The 18,342-nt window shown below is 41.3% G+C and overlaps 1 protein-coding gene across 2 annotated transcripts in view; it reads right to left on the bottom strand.

The window, feature by feature from the left end:
* mta1 (metastasis associated 1) overlaps positions 1–18,342 on the bottom strand; it is a 71,509-nt gene that overhangs the window by 39,880 nt on the left and 13,287 nt on the right. For both annotated transcript variants that reach the window (XM_088648761.1, XM_088648764.1), the window contains exons 2-3: positions 8,900–8,967; positions 6,333–6,426 (exon numbers count right to left, since the gene is read on the bottom strand). In XM_088648761.1, coding sequence (XP_088504887.1) covers positions 6,333–6,426; positions 8,900–8,967 — 162 coding nt within the window. The remainder of the gene's footprint in view (positions 1–6,332; positions 6,427–8,899; positions 8,968–18,342) is intronic.

Raw genomic sequence — 18,342 nt, 5'->3', positions numbered from 1 at the left:
AAGTCCATATACTAGAAGTGACAGGACTTGACCATAAAGAAGCTCAACCAAGGGTGACCAAATCCTGGTCCTAAAAGGCTGCAATCTGCAAATTTCAGCTTTATGGCTTGACTGGACCAATTTAACAAATTCTTCTTCCTGCTCTCCAGCTATTGCTTTTAAGAGGCACAGAACACCTACAAACACACTGGCAGAAAAAAACACACTGGTGTGTTCAGTGTACTGTCAGACAAGGCATGTCAATATAACCTTAGCCAGAACAATTTAAGTTCTACTAGTTGTAGGGAGCAATTCAAGTCTTCATTTGTACAAACTCAATCCTGAGTTTCTTATGGTTTTAGACATCATGCATTGTGCAAGGACAGTTACAGGTTTGCATTTGACCATTTTATTCTCTAGCCTGTGCTTCAAATGAACAATTACTTTCCAGTTATAAGGACACAGATGCTCATTCAAGTCAAATAGAGAGAAATAATACAATTACCCGAAAAACACATCTAAGAAGGGTATTTATCTTAAGGTAGCTAATTTAAAAAAAATGAAAAGCAACCTCAGCTTCTAGAAGGCCTTTTAGTTATCTGCTAACCAAGAACAGCACTGCTGCAAAATGAGGATTTCAGGAAGTTGCTCAGCCGAGACGAGTAGCCGAGCTGGGCTGTGCTGTGCTGCTGGCCTCAATTTAATAATAAACATGCCCTTGAATATCAGGCACCAGGAGCCAGACAGAGGGGCAGGCCCATCACCCTCAACCCGGCCTCATTTCTCATTACCTGACAGGGCTGCCTGGCATCAGATACAGCCCATACACTTAACAAATTGCCTTTCCATCTCACCTGTCTGAACTAATTATTAATTATTGATGAAAACGCTTGGCAGAGGCCAGTGCCTTATCGGTTAGAATCCTTCACCGGAAGCCCAGCGTCTCCCGTTTTCCTTGGCGTTGTCAGGCTAGAAGAAAGTGCTCCATACCGAGAGGTTTCTTGAAGAAGCAGCCAGGTTCCCTCCCCTCTCCTGGGCTGAGGCAAACATTGCCCATTAATACATGAACCAGAAATCAGATGCTCCTGCTTCAGGGAAGAGCCTCATTTCTACCAGGGAGAACCAACATTATGCTTGAGGGCCAAAGACTACAGCTGGTCCATTTAAAGTTTCAGACACTAAAAGCACGATCCATGAAATGTGATGCTCGACTTCATTTTTAGGATTAACACAGAGCATAAATCTGCAGAAAGAAAACCATGGACTAAAGAACAGGAAATCAACTGCATATTTGTAGAGTAATTTTCTGTGGATCCAAGTTGGTCTTTTGTGCTAATCCAGTGAATCTATAAATCAAATGTAAATGAATTCTATTAAAATTGCATTAATGGATTATAAATTAGATTGTAATGAACAAATGTGTGCTTTTAATGCAACCAGGGCACAAGAAACATCAATAACAGCCATATAATAAAAATATTTAAAACTAAAATGAAGGCTAATGAAGAGTTTTATAAACCTCATATTCTGAGTGCAGACTCTTCTGTAAAACCACTATTGCTTTCACCTAACGACCAACACTTTTTTACAGTTTAGGGAATATAGGTAATGCTTTGTAAAGACAAGACAAGACTCCTAGTAAAAGAATCCTTGTTGCAACAACCATGTTAGTACTAGAGACAAATACTCTCTACTTTGTATTGAGCCTGGACCTTTCAGAATTTCTGCAGCAAACGTTTCTATTTGTTTTCGGGTTTATAATCTAGTAGACACATATTTTGGAGGGTTTAAAACTAAAAAGGGTAAAAATAAAGTGTGCTTCATACAGCTGAACAAAGGGATGACAGTAGTAGTGAAATGAGTACAGTAGGGTCTCGACCTGTGTGGGTTTGGGGCAGAGAACCGCTATGAATAGCCAAATTCTCATATAACCAAATCCACCTCTATAGCAGTGCATTAGTATGTAGTACTGTATGTATAGTTAAAAGATACAAGTAATGCTCCCTTATATGATAATTTAAGTACTAATGCATTGGCTTTTAAATAAATGTAAATAACATTGGTGAAGTGAAAGAAACAAACACCAGAATCATCCAGAACAAACATGAATCTCTCCTCTGGTCCAGCATGCACTTTCCATCCCTGCCTCCGTGCTTATCCTGCCGCACTGTAATGAAACTGGCAACAAAACCACCAGGGAGTCTGTAGAGTCGTCTCCAGCCTGTCATTCCCCACACTGCTGACACGGAACAGGGAGTGTTCATACATAACAGAAAAAAGAATGAGCGTGGCGCGATGCAGATGCTGGGTGGTACTGTAGGTTCCAGGGCAGGCAGCACGGAGAGGCTCACTCACGGGCTAGATTCGTCTCATGATCCCAGTTTTTCGCACAGCTGAATTGAAAGTTGTGGTCAACAATCTTCAGCTCAGTTAAATGTAGCTCTGCACACAGTACATGCTTGCCATCAATGAAGGATTGTGGCGTCCAACTACTCCCAGTTTGGCAAACAGGCACAGCGCTTAGAGCAAGCAAGGAGCCAAGACTCTGGAGTACAAATTAATTTATGTACTGTTCATACGTTTACGGCAGTAACCATGAACGAGTTCATGAAAATGTTTCTTCTTAATATTGAAATGTTATGTTTCAAGAACACAAGCTTTTATTCAGAAATAACCTTGAATGTACTAAAGCTATAGCTACAGGCCACGCAAGTCTTATGGTGTCATGCATGTTTTGGAAGGTATAAACAATTTAATCTGTTCACAACAGTTTATACTATTTGCTATAAGGCAATGCATCCGATTGCTGTCTTATTAAAATCAAATTAGTAATCTACTGTACAAAACTTATGGTACCTTATTAGGTAAGCCATTCTGGTTATGTGCAGATTTTATAGAATTCATGCAAATTTAAATTATTGTATGTAAATTCTTCTTAAGTCTCAAATTTCCAAGAAAGACTCCAGGACAGCACTGGAATATAAATTACCTGCACACATGCTCCTCAGACGCCCACTTGACCAGGAGCATTCATCTTCTGAATCACTGAAAGCTCCACTGTACTTACACGTGATTGGAGGACATCTCTCACTAACATTAATGCAAGCCTGCGGCGTATATACAGTAGCATGATTAGCCCTTAACTCCTTTGCCTGGAACTGCTTCTTAGACGGGATGTTTCTTTCACTTTAATTGTACTCTGTCTGCCAAATATAGTCAATGAGCTATCAGGCCTTGCAAACACACACAGAACAGAATGCCTTGTTCTTAGAAACTACAACTATGCTCTAACAACGAACACTTTTAGTTTTATTTAATAAAGCCATCGCTGTCCTAACTGTAAGCTAGCACCACCAGGCTGAAGATTGCAGTCTGGATGTAAATATCAAACAAGTAAAATGAAAGAGAAGGACAGAGAGTTTCTCTTTGCGAAACTACACTGCTGCAGACATTCCTCCTACATCAGATTCTAGACTCTGACTGAATTATGTTTATTTGCTTAGCAGACACCCTTATCAGGGCAACTTATATAAAAATTAACATTAGTTACCCTGACTAATAACTTCTAATCATTTCTGATGCCTTTATCCAAAGTTATTTTTATTTACACCCATTTCCATACCTGGGTAGTTTTTACTGGAACAATTCTGGGTGAATCCCATTGTGTCGCATGGGATTTGAGCCCACAATCTTCAAGCTATAATGCCAGAATCCTACCTGCTGCTCCACACTGCTTTACAAGTATTAGGCCTACAGAGCAATTGTAAACCATACTGAAAAAGGAAGCCCACTAAGATCAATACACAATTTAAATCAATTGCATTGATCTCTGGTTACAAAAGTCTACTGATCCTTAATTTGGGAGCAGGCCCATGTGTCTCAGTGGTATGGCAGTTCTGTCTTGTTTTAAAACAACTGGAAATTAAGAATCAGGTAGACGTAATAATAATACTATTATTAACAATAAGCATGCAGTAGTACTATTTGATTATGAAAATGTAGATTTTTTAGGATTTTAGCTGCGACATCTTGGTAACAGCTGAATGAATGGGAATGGGATCTAACTCTTTAAAAAATGTAAATGTAAAATGTCATATCTCCAATGACAAGCCATTTGACAGAAGGAAAACACTCCCAGCAGGCAAAAACATGCCAGCTAACACTGCCTCAAAGACCTGGTTTAGACATGGCCTGCCCTGTGAACTAAAACTAATATCTTAACACTGCAAAGTGTTAAATCACAAAGACCTGTTTCCAAGCCGTCTGCAGCAGGCGGGAGAGATGCACTGCTGGTGCCATGAGGGGCCGACACTTAGTTACAAAACGCCCATCACACCTTTCTAATATTTGCATAGAATTCTTGTTCTATGCTGTTGTACATTTAGCTACAAAAACAAGAGCCACTCCCAATCTCTAAACGTAGGATTTAAAACTTTTACAGCAGCCTATAAAAAAATGCATTAAAGAAGGAGTGGTTGCTTCAACGCCCCTCGGGATGCTAAGCCAGCAACCACAGCGCATTGCACTAGACTCCTGTCACCACCATGCAGCCTGGCTGGGCCCGGGTGCGGGTGGGGAACCCCAGGCACAGCCAGCTGCTGCAGGGAGCGGCGTCTGTCTCTCCCTTCCCTCTTCCCGAGCCAGCGCAGGGAGGAGGGGGAGAGAGGGGGGGAGGGAGCCTCATCAAAATTAAAATTCCCCTCTACCGGGCTTCACCAGCCACCATTTTTCTAATTCCCGATGCTCTCACTTGGAGAACGGTCATTTCAAATGTTATGTAGGCGTCTTTGGAGCCTTTACTACTCTTTTCAAGTGCACCCAAACACTTCATCATCGAATTATAAACCTTCTCTCCAGGCCACCAAACAGTCAAGGCTTGTAATAATGCCAGTTCCCCATATATTAACCTTGGCAGACTTTACCCAACAGAAACAGGAGACGGTCGATACTCTTGTGGTGTGTCATTGTTTGTGCAATGTGTTCTTTGTAACATTTTGAAAAAAAGAAACAAAAACACAGAAGCAGCTCAGTTTAAGTTGGCAGGCAGTGGCTTTGAATCCCAAATTTAACTCTTTATGGCCCAACCTGCCTTTATTTTAACTAGAATATTCTGTCAATTCATGAATGTCACAGGGTTTTATCTCTAAAATGACGCTTCACCTAGGGGACAGGACAGCAGGCCTTGTTTAAGGTATTCGCTTTGCGCCTCACACACCCTATATTTCCTTCCTGTCCACACTCAGGGGAGAGTGCTCCAGCTCAGAGTGGAACGCTCCAGGTCACCGTCACCTCACAGGAACAGGAAGTGGTAGCTGAGAGTACGGCCCAAGTCTCACCACTGGACCGGAGGGCAAATTCCGCTGACCAAGGACCACCCCTGCTGGCAAACATTGCAGATGGGCAATGACGACCTGAATGGTCTAAACAAGGCTTTTCACCTGCTGCACTGAAGATCCCAGAGGCAATTTTTACATTCCACCTTACAGGACATGAAGCAAAGGTCCACAGGCTGGGGCAACTGTGAAACACACTAACAGAAGGATGAAAGGAAAGACTGCTACAGATTGTTAAAAAAAAACTGAAGTCTCACAGATCAGTTTTCTAAATGTGTTCACAAGCTGCTTTACGATATCAGATTTTAGATCCAAACATCACGTGATCAGGTCTTTTAAAATTTGTTCTTAATTATTACATACAGTAGTCTGCCTAAAACAAGTCCTTAACTTTCAAATATCTGAGAACATATGAGCATTTGTTCATCTTTACATAAAGTGGCACAATGTTTTACAATGTACAGGTGTTTACACCTTGGTTATATGAAAGCCCTTCAGACCTGACTTGAAAATTCTTCTCAGATCCGAGTGGCTAAACTTTGCAATGATCCACAACAGCCACACTTACAAAAAGGAGCTAAACCCAATGCTCTCAGTACAGAGGAGAAGCACACTTGAGATTGCTTGAGAAAGCTGCAGAGGCCTTTTGGAACAGGGCACTCTGGCTGCACTGGCACGACAAATGAGGTACCCCAGATCACTAGCACATGACTGGGGGAGATGATCCAAATACCTCTTTCTATACTTTGTCAACATTTAAACCTTTGTGCACTTTTACGAGACTGAAAGATAGTTGACACTTGACCTCAGGGTAACGTTTAATGCAAGAAGACAAGAGGAGCACTGTCAAACACAATGACCTAGCATCCGCCTAATCAGCCTTGACAGGGACTTCAAATCACTAAGATTTTATGAGGCTGGGTCCCTTCATCCACGTACACAGGCTCGAACCCAGCTCGTTCGGAAATAAGGAAGAGCACATGGAGGGGAATCCCAGCCCCTTGCAGAATTGTCACTTACTTGCATGTTTGTCGGCCAGTGCGATGAGGGTGCTGGAGATGTCCCGCCTTCTGTAGAAGCACACCACCTTGGCTTCGACATTACCGTTTGCGGTCTGAAAGAAGGACTCAAAATCCTAAGGATTACGGTGTTTAAGATGGACAAAAAAAACACACGCATTTACAGTCTAGAAGCGATCCCCTTGATTCATTTTTCCAGTGGATGCTGCTTCCAGTGATGCGTAGCCGATATTCTCTTTACCGCTGAAAAAGACTTTTCTCGGTTTGTTTCACCAGCACTCTAGACCACAGCTTCTCAACCAGTGGGCCGCAGGCTTGGACAACAGTGAAACCCACGAACAGATAGAGGAAAGGAAAGATGCGACAGCTAGTTTGCCTAAAGCTTTTGTTAGGTTTGCCTCTAGCTAAAACAAAACGAAAACAATCATTTTACTTAGAACCCTGCTCACCTACTTTAGCCCACCATAGTATTACTCCTACTAAAGATGTTTTTAAAAGTTTTAATAGAAAATATCTCAACTCACACATATACAAGTCTTGCTGATCTGTTTTTAGAACTCCATTCCAGTTCTTGGACATCTTCTCTACCTGTACCAAATCGCATTTGGGATCTTTGAAGAATTAATCAAATTTTTACTTTTTCCGTGGGTGGGTATGGTAGCATTTTTCTGTGGGTGGGTATCAACACTGTTGCCTCACAGTTCCTGGTTCCGGAATTCAATTCCTGATGTTCTATTTGGGGCATACATGTTCTTCCCGGATCCGGACTTCCAAAGGCAAACTGGTGTCCCTGTCTATGTATGTGCCCTGCGGTGAAATGGCGTGCTCTGCCTTACATTAGTGGGATGATCTGATTTTTACCAGGATGAAACGGCTTTACAATAATGGATAGAAGGAACGATTGTGGAAAACGTGATGGTTCTTGGGAAGAACTATTCAAACAACAGAGGAATTCACAGTGTCTCCTATCAACAGAGCAGTGCCTGACTTTGTGTTTCACCACAAAACACGGGATTTACGCTGAAACTCCCGGTTGTTACAGGCAATGAAAGGGCTCTAACATTGCCATGATCTTGCTTGCTACCGAGGAACAGTAAAATGCACATTAATGCAGAATAACCTCAATGGGCATGAAGCAGTTTAGAAACCTATTCCAAATAAAATGGGCAACAGAAATGAGACAGTGAAATGAAGAAATCTAGAAAAAAAAACACTTAACTGCCAGGTCCAAGACTGAACTGTTTGGCTATAATCAACAACAGATCCTTCATAGGCAGACTGGAGAGCAGACTTACAGTCTGCAAACCAGCTACAGTATAGCATGGAAGAAGATTATTACAAGTGCAGGGTTTAATGACAGCCAGGAGCATGAAACTGGAGTCACCCTGACTGCCAAAAGGAAGACGCAGAATCTGATCCCACGTGAACGTGTCTCGTTGGGCTTTCAACTTGACCATGACCCCATACAGACACTGTGGTGACAAACCTAGTCTGAGCTATACACTATTTACGGATGTTGAGGTCTGCAGCAAGTCCTGATACAAATATGAAAGCCATACTGGTTTACACAGATGCTGAGAAAGTCAAAAGGCAACCAAACAATGTGGAGGAACTGAAGAAAGTATCACAGGATATTAAGAACAATATTCCACAGTCCATAAATTGTATGAGAACATATTAAGATATTAAGGCTCATTTGTCTTTGCATATTTTTGTATTAATAAATTGTGCATATTTCAGAATTATAATTTGTACCATCCATCCATTATGTTTATTTTCCATAATTAATTCTAATACAGTATATATTATACATAGTATATATACTGTATATGATACATAGATAGAAATGTGCATGTTATTGAAAGTCATCAATCACATGTGTGGGTTTTGACTACTGCTATTTGACACTAAGTGGCCCATGAGGTGCAGAGGGTTGACAGCCACTACCCTAGAGAACAGGTTGAAGTTTTAGTCCAAATACCGGGTGGTAGTTACAGCGTATTGGAAAAGAGCCGTCCAAATCTAAAAAGCCAATGCAGTGAGTTATGTTTTGACACCGTTTCATGTCTCGGCAAACGTGCCACCGGTGATCAAGAATGATCATTGAGACTGTGCCTTCTTGCCTCACCTGTATTGGCACAGCCGTCATCTTTAGATCCTGAAGCAAGTTAAACAGCTAGAGTTACATGGCTGCGTGGCTTGCACAGTGGCTTCAGGACGCACAGAAGTACTGCACGTGTTAAGAAAGGCCCAGAAAAATACAAACTAGGTCAAAATGTGCAGAAAGGAAAATGGTGAGTCTGAGCAGATGCTCCTTTTCAGGAGGCAGAGGGTGTGTCCTACTGTAAACCTGAATTATTTATCTGCCCAGGGAGGTAGGATCCAGGACACTGGTGTGGCTTGTGTTTATGTCCAAGTAGAGTGGATGGCATTCTGTATTTTCATCACGTAATAACTCTCAATTTCAATTAATCCTTTATCCTTTCCAATGTAGAACACCAGGCTCTGGACAGGATATACACACTGTAGGAGTCTGTGAAGGAAGGAAATCTGGTATAAGTCACCTACCTTGTTAAGTTCCTCTATCCTTCTTATCAAAAGGGGGTTACTCGATGAATTTTCAAAGTAGACGTAATCTAAAAAAAATATAAAAAACTACATCAGACAAGAGGGTGGGAGAAAATCTGTCTTTTAAATGTATTTAAAAGTTTTATTTAGGACATCCGCATAAAGTTGCCAAGACCTCTAAAGGATTCCAAGCACAAAGAAGGGTCTAGGAAGTGGTCAGTTTCCCCAGAGAACAGTTAAAATAAAGAGCAGACGGTCATTTGCAATTGCTCACAGTAAAGCTCTGCACCAGGATGGGCAGTCGGAGGACTCTTCAGTACTCCGATGTCACCATTACTGTGTCCGGAGACAAAAACAGGATTCCCAATTGCACAGCAGTCTGAGCCATTTCATCTTCATCAGCTGCACGGATTTCTATTTACATGTCAACACCAGGTGTTAGATGGCAGGCATGCCTCCTTAAATTCATGTCAGTGAGAAAAGATGCAAAGCTGAAACGCTAAAACTGCTATTCTGTTTCATCACAGGAGCACTCAGGTTGAAAAGGCTAAACTCTGCAAACACTATTATAATTTTATCCGAGAACTGCAGTTGACAGTAACAATTCCTCGTTCAAATGAGCTAATCAAATAGACCCATCAGCATGCTTTGAAGTTTAGATGGTTTGAGATTCGCACTTTACAGAAATAAAGTGACTTAATTAGCACCTCATCTGCTATGTTTCCCTTTGAAATAGATCACAGGAATTTGCACTGTGCTCAACTGTTAGGCCAAAACCCTTTGATGGAAGCACATTCAATAATCAATTCAATTGCTCCAGTCATCCAATCCATTTCATTAAAGGATATCGGAATCTATCCTGTGGTATATTGACTTGCGGGGAGGTTAATAATCCAGAGGCTTGTCCAAAACCTTGTGACAGAAAGGAACTGGAAGATGGGCAGCTGTTTTCAGAAGCACACACACACACTACCCGGATGCATAACAGTAATAATAGGCACTCTGTACTGTGGTGATGTTTTAAGAAACCCCAAATATCCATTTATCCTAGGCTGAATAAAAAAAAATTAACAATGTGAAACATAAAGCACAAATAATACGGACTATTGAACGGATATGAACTTGTCTTGAGGAGCTTCAGAGAGACTTTCAAAATCAGAACAAAGGCCAGGTTTCATTCCTAGTGAAAACCTGTGGAACAAATTGCAGTTACAGACACCCCTACCGGAGACCTCAGAAGATGATCTGGCTAGAAGAATCGAATGGTATGGGACTGCAAATATTCCACGTTCATGAAATGCTTCCCAAGTCATGTTCAAGCTGTTTGTCTCGTGAGCTATTTGGCTATAAGTGCTAATATTTAGGCCAATGAGAGGAAAAGTAGTTCAAGAGACTACCCTTCCTTCAGTTATGACTCAGTTCTGTGCACCTCAATATGTACAGCACTGACTTTCTAGGAAAGAATGATCACTATGCAGTTATTTATTGTAATATATTTTCCCTGCCAACTACTGTGATGTCAAACAATTCTCAGTAGGATGTATTCCTACTCCCCCCATCTGTGTGCACTGTGCTTTGCTAAACAGCTCTGTCATTAGTAATGAAGACAGAACAGGTACGTATACAACACACCGGCCTCAATTTTAAAAAAAAACCCTCCAAAGTGATGAACTAGTCCAGAATCCTCAGAATTATCCTTTTGACAGTCCAGTAAGATTTTTAATTTGAATTTCCACAATTCTGTTTTCAGAACTTCCTTTCCCCAGATTTAAGAATGAATATTTTCCAGAACAGACACTTCTAGCCTTGCAATCACTAGTGACCCTTTTAGTACGTTACAAATAAGCTCGTACACATACTGATTCAACACGTTTTCTCCTATACCTGCGTGTTGACAGTGAGAGGCTACTAAATGTTATGTAAACAAGCCGATTAAAACTAATTTGGAATTCACAAGATTCACTGAAATATTGATGTGACCAAATATTTTCCCTTTGCCTTCTATATTTGGCCAAAACTTAATTTGCATGTCATATTACTCACTTTAAGCACACAGATGAAAGATAAGGCTCTGTTTGCTGTGACAGTAGGGTGTCCACAGGGAACAGATCAGTCATATTAAAGCTGCACTTAATTTAATAGTTTTGCACAGGTCACTGAAATAAATTCTTGTAAAAATGTTTGTAATCTTTGTCCCTGCCAGTTTGAGGCAAAGTAGTGGTATAGTAGGTTAGCAAGATGGAAAAGATTAAAACATCCACTTTCTTGCAGAACCATCCATCTCGCTTCTAAACCTCTTCATCCGATACAGGGTCACGGCGGAGCCAGAGCCTACCCAGGAAAGCAATGGGCACAAGGCAAGATATACCCTAGACAGGATACCAATCCGTTAAAAGGACACATACAGACACAAACACTCACACCAGGGCCAATCTTCCAAGAAGCCAATATTATGAATAATAGTATGTCTTGGGACTGTGGGAGACACGGGGAGAACACACAAACTAGACTCAGGTAGTATCCCGGGAATTGAACCCAGGGCCCCAGTGCTGTAAGGCAGAGCCAAGCTATTAAATATTTCAGAAAAGTAAATGGATCACAATTCAGTTCCCACATGCAGAACTGCTGCCACTAAAACTCTACCTACAGGACACGGACAAAGTCATTTACTCCATTGTATTGTTACAAATTAAAATGGTAAATATCAGTGGTTTAGTCAATAAGTAAAATCATTTTTCATAACCCCCAACTTGTATGTGATTTCTGCAAAATATACCCAAGCAGTTGGTACAATTAGCAGCACGTGAATTCTTTGTTCCCTGGCATAACTTTGGTGAAAAGAGTAATAATCCAGACACACTTGGTTAAACACTACACACAACAAAAACATACAACACTTAAGTAACTGTATTTACAGTCTATACAGACAAGGCATTTCAGAGGCCTAACATTCTAATCACCTAGAACACCCCAGACTGCTACCAAGTATTCAACTCCTAACTCCTATCTACAGAGGTCTAAATAAGAAATGCACTGTCTTCTAAAATAAATTAAAACAACCTTCAGTTAAGTCTCGCTTTCTGCAAACCCAGATGCCACAATATAAATGGGAGCATATCTCCCTATTCTAAAAATGCACACACAAGGCAGGAAAGGCTGTCTTTAACCAAGGTATCTTTTACTTAGGAAACCCATATTCCCTAAAAGCACAGAAAAGCAAGCTCTCTCTAGCAAGGTTCAGATGCTTAGCTCCAATCAGGTTTTGTCTGGATGATCATGAAGTCGGGGCTCTTACCTGGCGCAAGCTTCTAGCTCCAACCCCTCCTCACTCTGCTCTCTTGTGATCTGCCCTTCCTTCTCTTCTCCTTCCCTCTCCCTCTCTGTCATCTTATATTATATGTTTCTGGAGGGCTCACTGACAACCACTGACCCACAACCTAATTAACTAGGTAAACTTTACATTAGTTTGTTTTCGATCAGATATCCCCTACGTCTCCGCAAGCATCCCCTCTGCTTTGCAGCTGGTAGTGTTTGCACTGCCAGGCGTTACATACTTTAAACTCTTAGAGACACTTCCTAGTCACCTATAGCTTTGACAGTATGTTAAAATTATGTACAACAGTGACAACAAAATCCAACTTTATGCATCTCCATAAACACTTATGACTCCTTCACCATGACATGGTGGTGTACTGCAAGAAGCACTTTCAATCTGCTTTTGAAAAATTGCTTGACGAATATTCCCCTGACAGTTATTTATAAAGGACTGGCTGCCATCCAGCCTCTCCCTTCAGAGCCATGAATGGCCAAGAGCAGCCTGGTCTTACCCAGTCCTCAGGGGCCTGGAACGCACGGATTCGCCACCCCGTGGCCTCAGTACTACCAGTCCGTATCCAGTGCCTCCTGGTCAATACCAGTGGATTTCAGTCTCTGACAGAACTGGGCTGCTAAACACACACCTTTGTTTGTGTAATGGTCATAGTAAACCAACTGATTTTACTATTCCCGTCACTAAAGCATACAACCATGAAAACATGTACCCCAAGGACAAGGACCAGATCACACCAGAGGGCACCATCACCATTACTGACCAGAAGGCATGGAGCATTCTGCTGTAGTCGACTATCTGGTGAATGCCAGTAACAAGAGGGCCCTCTGGACTTCCCTACGGTCCCATTTCAATGTGTTCCAAACTTCACTGCCTCACAGCGTATAGTTGTCACCACACATTCGGTTGAATGATCCAACTCACTTCACAGTCCCTGTACAATCTCCTTTCCACAGGCTCAGCTGGGCTGCCATACTGCACTGAGGCTTCTATTCCCAAAGCTAATCAAGGACAAGTGAAATACTGACTGTAAGAACTAAAGCAACAAAATACACCTATGCTTTCATGGGTATTAACAGCAGCTCACAATACTACAAATTAAACGGAAAATCTGTTCAGTCATTATAAATGGTTTAAATTTGACAGCTATGAATTAATGTGGTTCCAAAACTTCAATAGTTGCTATGAATCTCACCTGTCACACGCAGGCCAAAATAGACCTTTAGAGTTTCTACTTCATGTCATTCCCAGGAACCTAACAGAAAAGCAGTCTAAAGTACACACAGAATTGAAGACTACCATTAATACTGACTCCTTCTACAACAAACAGGTCAGAAAGGGAGCATTTTGATACTTGGGTAGATGACCTCAAGTTTGAAAGAAAAATTTCCCTTTGAACTGTGACCTCACACATCAGCCTGAAGTATCAGAACTTGACCAGAAATAAAACCAGCCTGGTATCAACTAAGACTCTAAAGGCACGATAACTTGCTTTTAGATTGTGCTACTTATCACAATGATCCCAAAGCACTTTACCTATAGGAAAGGACACAGTTCTGGCAAGTTACAATACAAGGAGTTAATAGTTTTTTTAAGAGTTGCTGTACGAACTTTAGGGATCAGTCTCAGATTTTGTCTCTCTCAATAGGGTCCTTTTTATTATACTGACCAAGCTTAGGCCAAAATACTCAAGTGGAAAGCCAGGTACACAAAAGATTTAGGTTTTTTTTGTATTTTTGTATAGATGATGAGATATACCAACACAAAGCAAAACATTCCAGAACCCAAAGCTTTGGATTTTTGCAAGAGGTTTAAAACAGCATTTGCAAACAGCATTGCGATAGAGGTCAAAACACAGGGTGTGGGGAGGAAAGAATATAACCTTGCATTGGACATTGTGCCTTTTTGTTACAATGATATTTAAGACTGCCAAAACCTTAACGTCAGTGCAAAAAAAAAAAAGATTAACCTCACAAACTGAAGGTACCCAAAGGGTTACCCATTTCAGGAGTCACCACAATCGCCAATGTCTACTCCAAATGCATCACTGTCAAATGCATACCTATGCAAAGATGAAAAGATATTAAAACTCTGTACACAAAATGCAAATTGTTAAATTTTACAGAAACCATACAACAGATTTCCAGGCTAATTTCTACTATGGCATAGGACATTGGTTTAACAACCATTAGATCATTTTGGGAAAAGGTGTGGAAAAAAATAAAGAACCTCTGGGAATTGGACCAAAAGCTCATTAGTTAAGTCAGAGTGGCAGCACTGAACTGGGTCTGAGCAGTACATGGAATCACCAAATCCTTTGTACAAATCATATAAGATCCTGCAGCCTGTTCGAGCTGAAAAGCATCAACTTAGAAGAGAAAATAAGATTCACTGCCATCTCTGGACTTAAAACCAACAATGTAAAGAATCTGTTCAGAGGATCACCGATTTAAAAGCATAAAAAGAACAATTCAGGAACATTATTGTTCGAAAAGTTTAATATCACTGTTATAAAAACACCGGGACCATTTGGTATTCAAACAAAATCATATGCATGATTTTGAACATATGTAGCTATACTGCACATTTTCAAGAGCTTTCAAGTCCCGTTAAAAGTTAAACAATGGACAGACATTCATAATACAGTGCACATAAACACTTGAAAAGGTAGAAAAGGGGCCTTCTTTGATGTGAATAAAGCAAAATTATAATTATCAAATTATTTTGCTGCACCACTGAACTCCGATCACTAAGCATCATCTAATGAATCTCTTTAATTCAAATTAGTGAAGCAAGTTGTCTCTGTTCCACCTGTTCTGCTTTATATTGGGTCTGCTGTGTGTCACCCAGGTAGGGCCTACATATCAATGAACGGGCACCCTCCTGTACGTAATGTGCTGTGTGTATCCTAGGGATGAAAAAAAAAAATATATATATAATCACCTCCATCATACCACCCAATACTGCAGTATGGTCATATAAACACACATATATATTAGATGTACTGCTTTCTCGCAGTTTGCAATTATCCACTCAATTAAATAAACTGCGTTAATGAAGAACTTACTAAGACGACCCACATTTCACATGCAGACTGACTGCTTGTGGAAGTCCTGCCAAGCGAGCCACAGCCAGCTCAGGCTGACGCACGGACGTGCAGTTGCTGAGCGACAACCGCTGTTGAGCCCTCATTCTCAAAGGCCCGTGGGGCTGACTTCAGCTGCTTTCCACTTTGCGCCAAAATGACCTCTGAAGGACTTCTGGGTTCTCAATTTTACACCCCCTCACGCAGGCATCGCCAACCGCTTCCCTCACCTCTGCGGTCGCAGCAATGGCGCCTGTGCTAAGGGGGGGGGGGCGAACAGCACATCCTTCGAGCAGGTTGGGACTCGTCTTCTTCTCAAGTTTCTCAGTCGCTTAAGTGACCCGGCTCCCATGGGAGAAGAAGCACATCTCTCACTAACGCCTACATCAGCCTGAAGGGGGACTGGAAGTTGCAGAAGTCACCGTTGCACCGAAAGTCGAGAAAGACCCTGAGCAGCTAATCCCAGCCCTCAACACGCAGGCAGCGGATGCCACCTCTTGGGCAGAAATACTGGGAAATCAAATCCTGTTACTGAAGGACATAGGAAAAGTTCAGCCCGTTTGGTAGTTAGACTGTGTCAATGCATGTGAGCATTTTGAATACTTGTACCAGGTCACCGTGTAGTCTTGCTCAAGACTAAAACTGGTTGAGTTCCTCCAGCCTGTCAGTGTAGGATATTCCCATAAGACCGGAAATGTGTTAGCTGCTCTCACTGCACTGATTTCAGAGCAGCAATATCTTCTAGAATGTGGTTGACCAACAATGTATACAATATTCTAAATGAAGAATCTAAACTAGAGCATTATACAATTTAAACCCGTGATCTGAACTCTACACTTCTGACTATAAACTGTAGTGTTGCTTAGTATATTTATTGCTTCTCCACATTGTCTTTCCATTATTGTGCTTCTTCAAACTCAAGACAGTACTGAAGATGGAAAAAAACATGTTGTATTACTTCCAAAGAAGTTGTAAGCAGCTTTATAATTATCTGGTGCTTGGGTGAAAAACGTGACCCTTAACATGACAGAAATCGGAAAATGTAACAACTCTCGGACTCATTTGAAATCAAGTCTCTACTGAATGCAAGACCTGCATTCCCCCATCCCTTCCATCCATCCATTTTCTAAACGCTTCCTCCAATACAGAATCGTGAAGGATCGCAATGGGTGGGGTACACCCTGGATAGGACACCAGTCAGTCAAATGACGCATAGACACACACACACACCCACAACAGGGCCGATTTTCCCAGAAGCCAGTTAATCGACAAGTATTTTTTTGGACTGTGAGAAAACAGAACACCCAGAGCACTGAACATAGGGAAAACATGCAAACTCCACACAGACAGCACCCAAGGTCCAGAATTGAACCCAGCGCTCCATTGTGCCATCGTCCCACCTTTCCCCTATCCCCCAGAGTCTATACATCTTATGTATAGACTCACCTTATCAACCGCTTGATTGACCAAACACATGGGTTCCCTTCAGAAGCTTTGTGAAAGTCACTAAGACATCAATATTCACTTAGACTCTGAGACTCTTTGAGACACGTAGGTCCAGATGTCAATTTTGACATATTCCGGAAACAAGGAAACAGAACTATGCAGAAATAAATTCACATTAAGAAAATATTTCACAAAAACATTAAATACGTCAAGGCCTACTTTCTAACAAAAAAAAAACACCATCTCTTTTGGGCTGGGTTAAAAAATTACATACTGTAGATCCAAAGAAACTGCTATGGAAAAAGACATTTTGACTTTTACAGTTTCACAATGTAATATACAGAAAAATGTGGTTTGTTAAAAGGAACACTACACAGCCCACTACCTATTCACATTATTAATTCCATTTTGTACCTTAATTCTGAAACCATACAAAAACAAAATTCAGATGACAGAGCGAGGTACCCTTTCTGGTCAGGGAAACCACCTTCCTGTTGAAGTCTGTCTCTCGAGCAGCATTTTCTTCTGCGCAAAGTAGTTCAGTACAGGTAATTAAATGGCCATATGCCATACGTTCACCATTCGACATTTAATACTAAAGTTTCTGCCTAAATCTGTCTGAAGTATTACCTTGAAGACCGTTGTTCAGACCTTTTATACCTGAGGCTGTTTGTTTCAAACTCTGGGTCCGTAACACATATTTCCATTTGCTACAGCAATCCCGAAACTACACTGGCACTGCAATCGCTACGTTCGTATTTAATGAAGATGTTAATTTGCCTAAAACACTCCTATAAAGCCAATCATTCTGTGTTATGTTTAATTCAGACTGTTTTCCCCCCTTAAATGAAAGCCATAGGGAGAAAATGGTATGTGAATAGGGACAGGCACTTATTCTGTATGTAATGCTAACAAGAAAGGCACAAACTCGCTGTCTTGTGGAAAAACTGACAATCATCACTCACCATGAAAAGCCCCACAATTACAGTATGCCGTCATGAACAGGGGGGAGATAAATGTTATGGCACAGGCCTGTACGTGGTTTTGAATCCAAGAGGAACCAAAAGGGTACTACTGTGCAGTTTACCAAAAATGAATGGAACACACAGTTTAACAATTAATGTGATAACCAGTGCTTGCGCGACTGAAAACTGGTGTCAGAGGCAAGGCAGAAGCCTCAAATTTCTTCTGCTGTCCCCATAATATCGGGTGACAAATGTTACCTTAACCGTAGTTAATCAGAATGAAATAAAAACCATCAAGGACTACAAGAGAACTTTATATCACACTTTATAGCAGGACCTTCAGATGGGAAAAAAAAGTTCCATTGTTGAAATTTCTGACATTTTAAGACCTTACATTTTCGGGTCAAGAAAACGTGTGGAACTAGACTCCCTCTCTTTGGTTTTCCATCCCGGGGAATGAAATGCCAGGATCTACGCGCTGCAAAACAAACACGGCCCAGGCTGCAAAGTCATTTTAAACGGCTCTCGGGATGAATGAAACCGCTCAGGACATGGAATTTGTTTGTTCAAAAAGTCGAATGCACAGGGGAGGGTGGCTGGTGGGACTGCGGGCCGAGCT

Source organism: Lepisosteus platostomus, chromosome 10 (assembly GCF_059453375.1).
Source record: "Lepisosteus platostomus isolate fLepPlt1 chromosome 10, fLepPlt1.hap1, whole genome shotgun sequence".
Lineage (NCBI taxonomy): Eukaryota > Metazoa > Chordata > Actinopteri > Semionotiformes > Lepisosteidae > Lepisosteus > Lepisosteus platostomus.
This window is presented reverse-complemented; position numbering and strand designations above follow the sequence as displayed.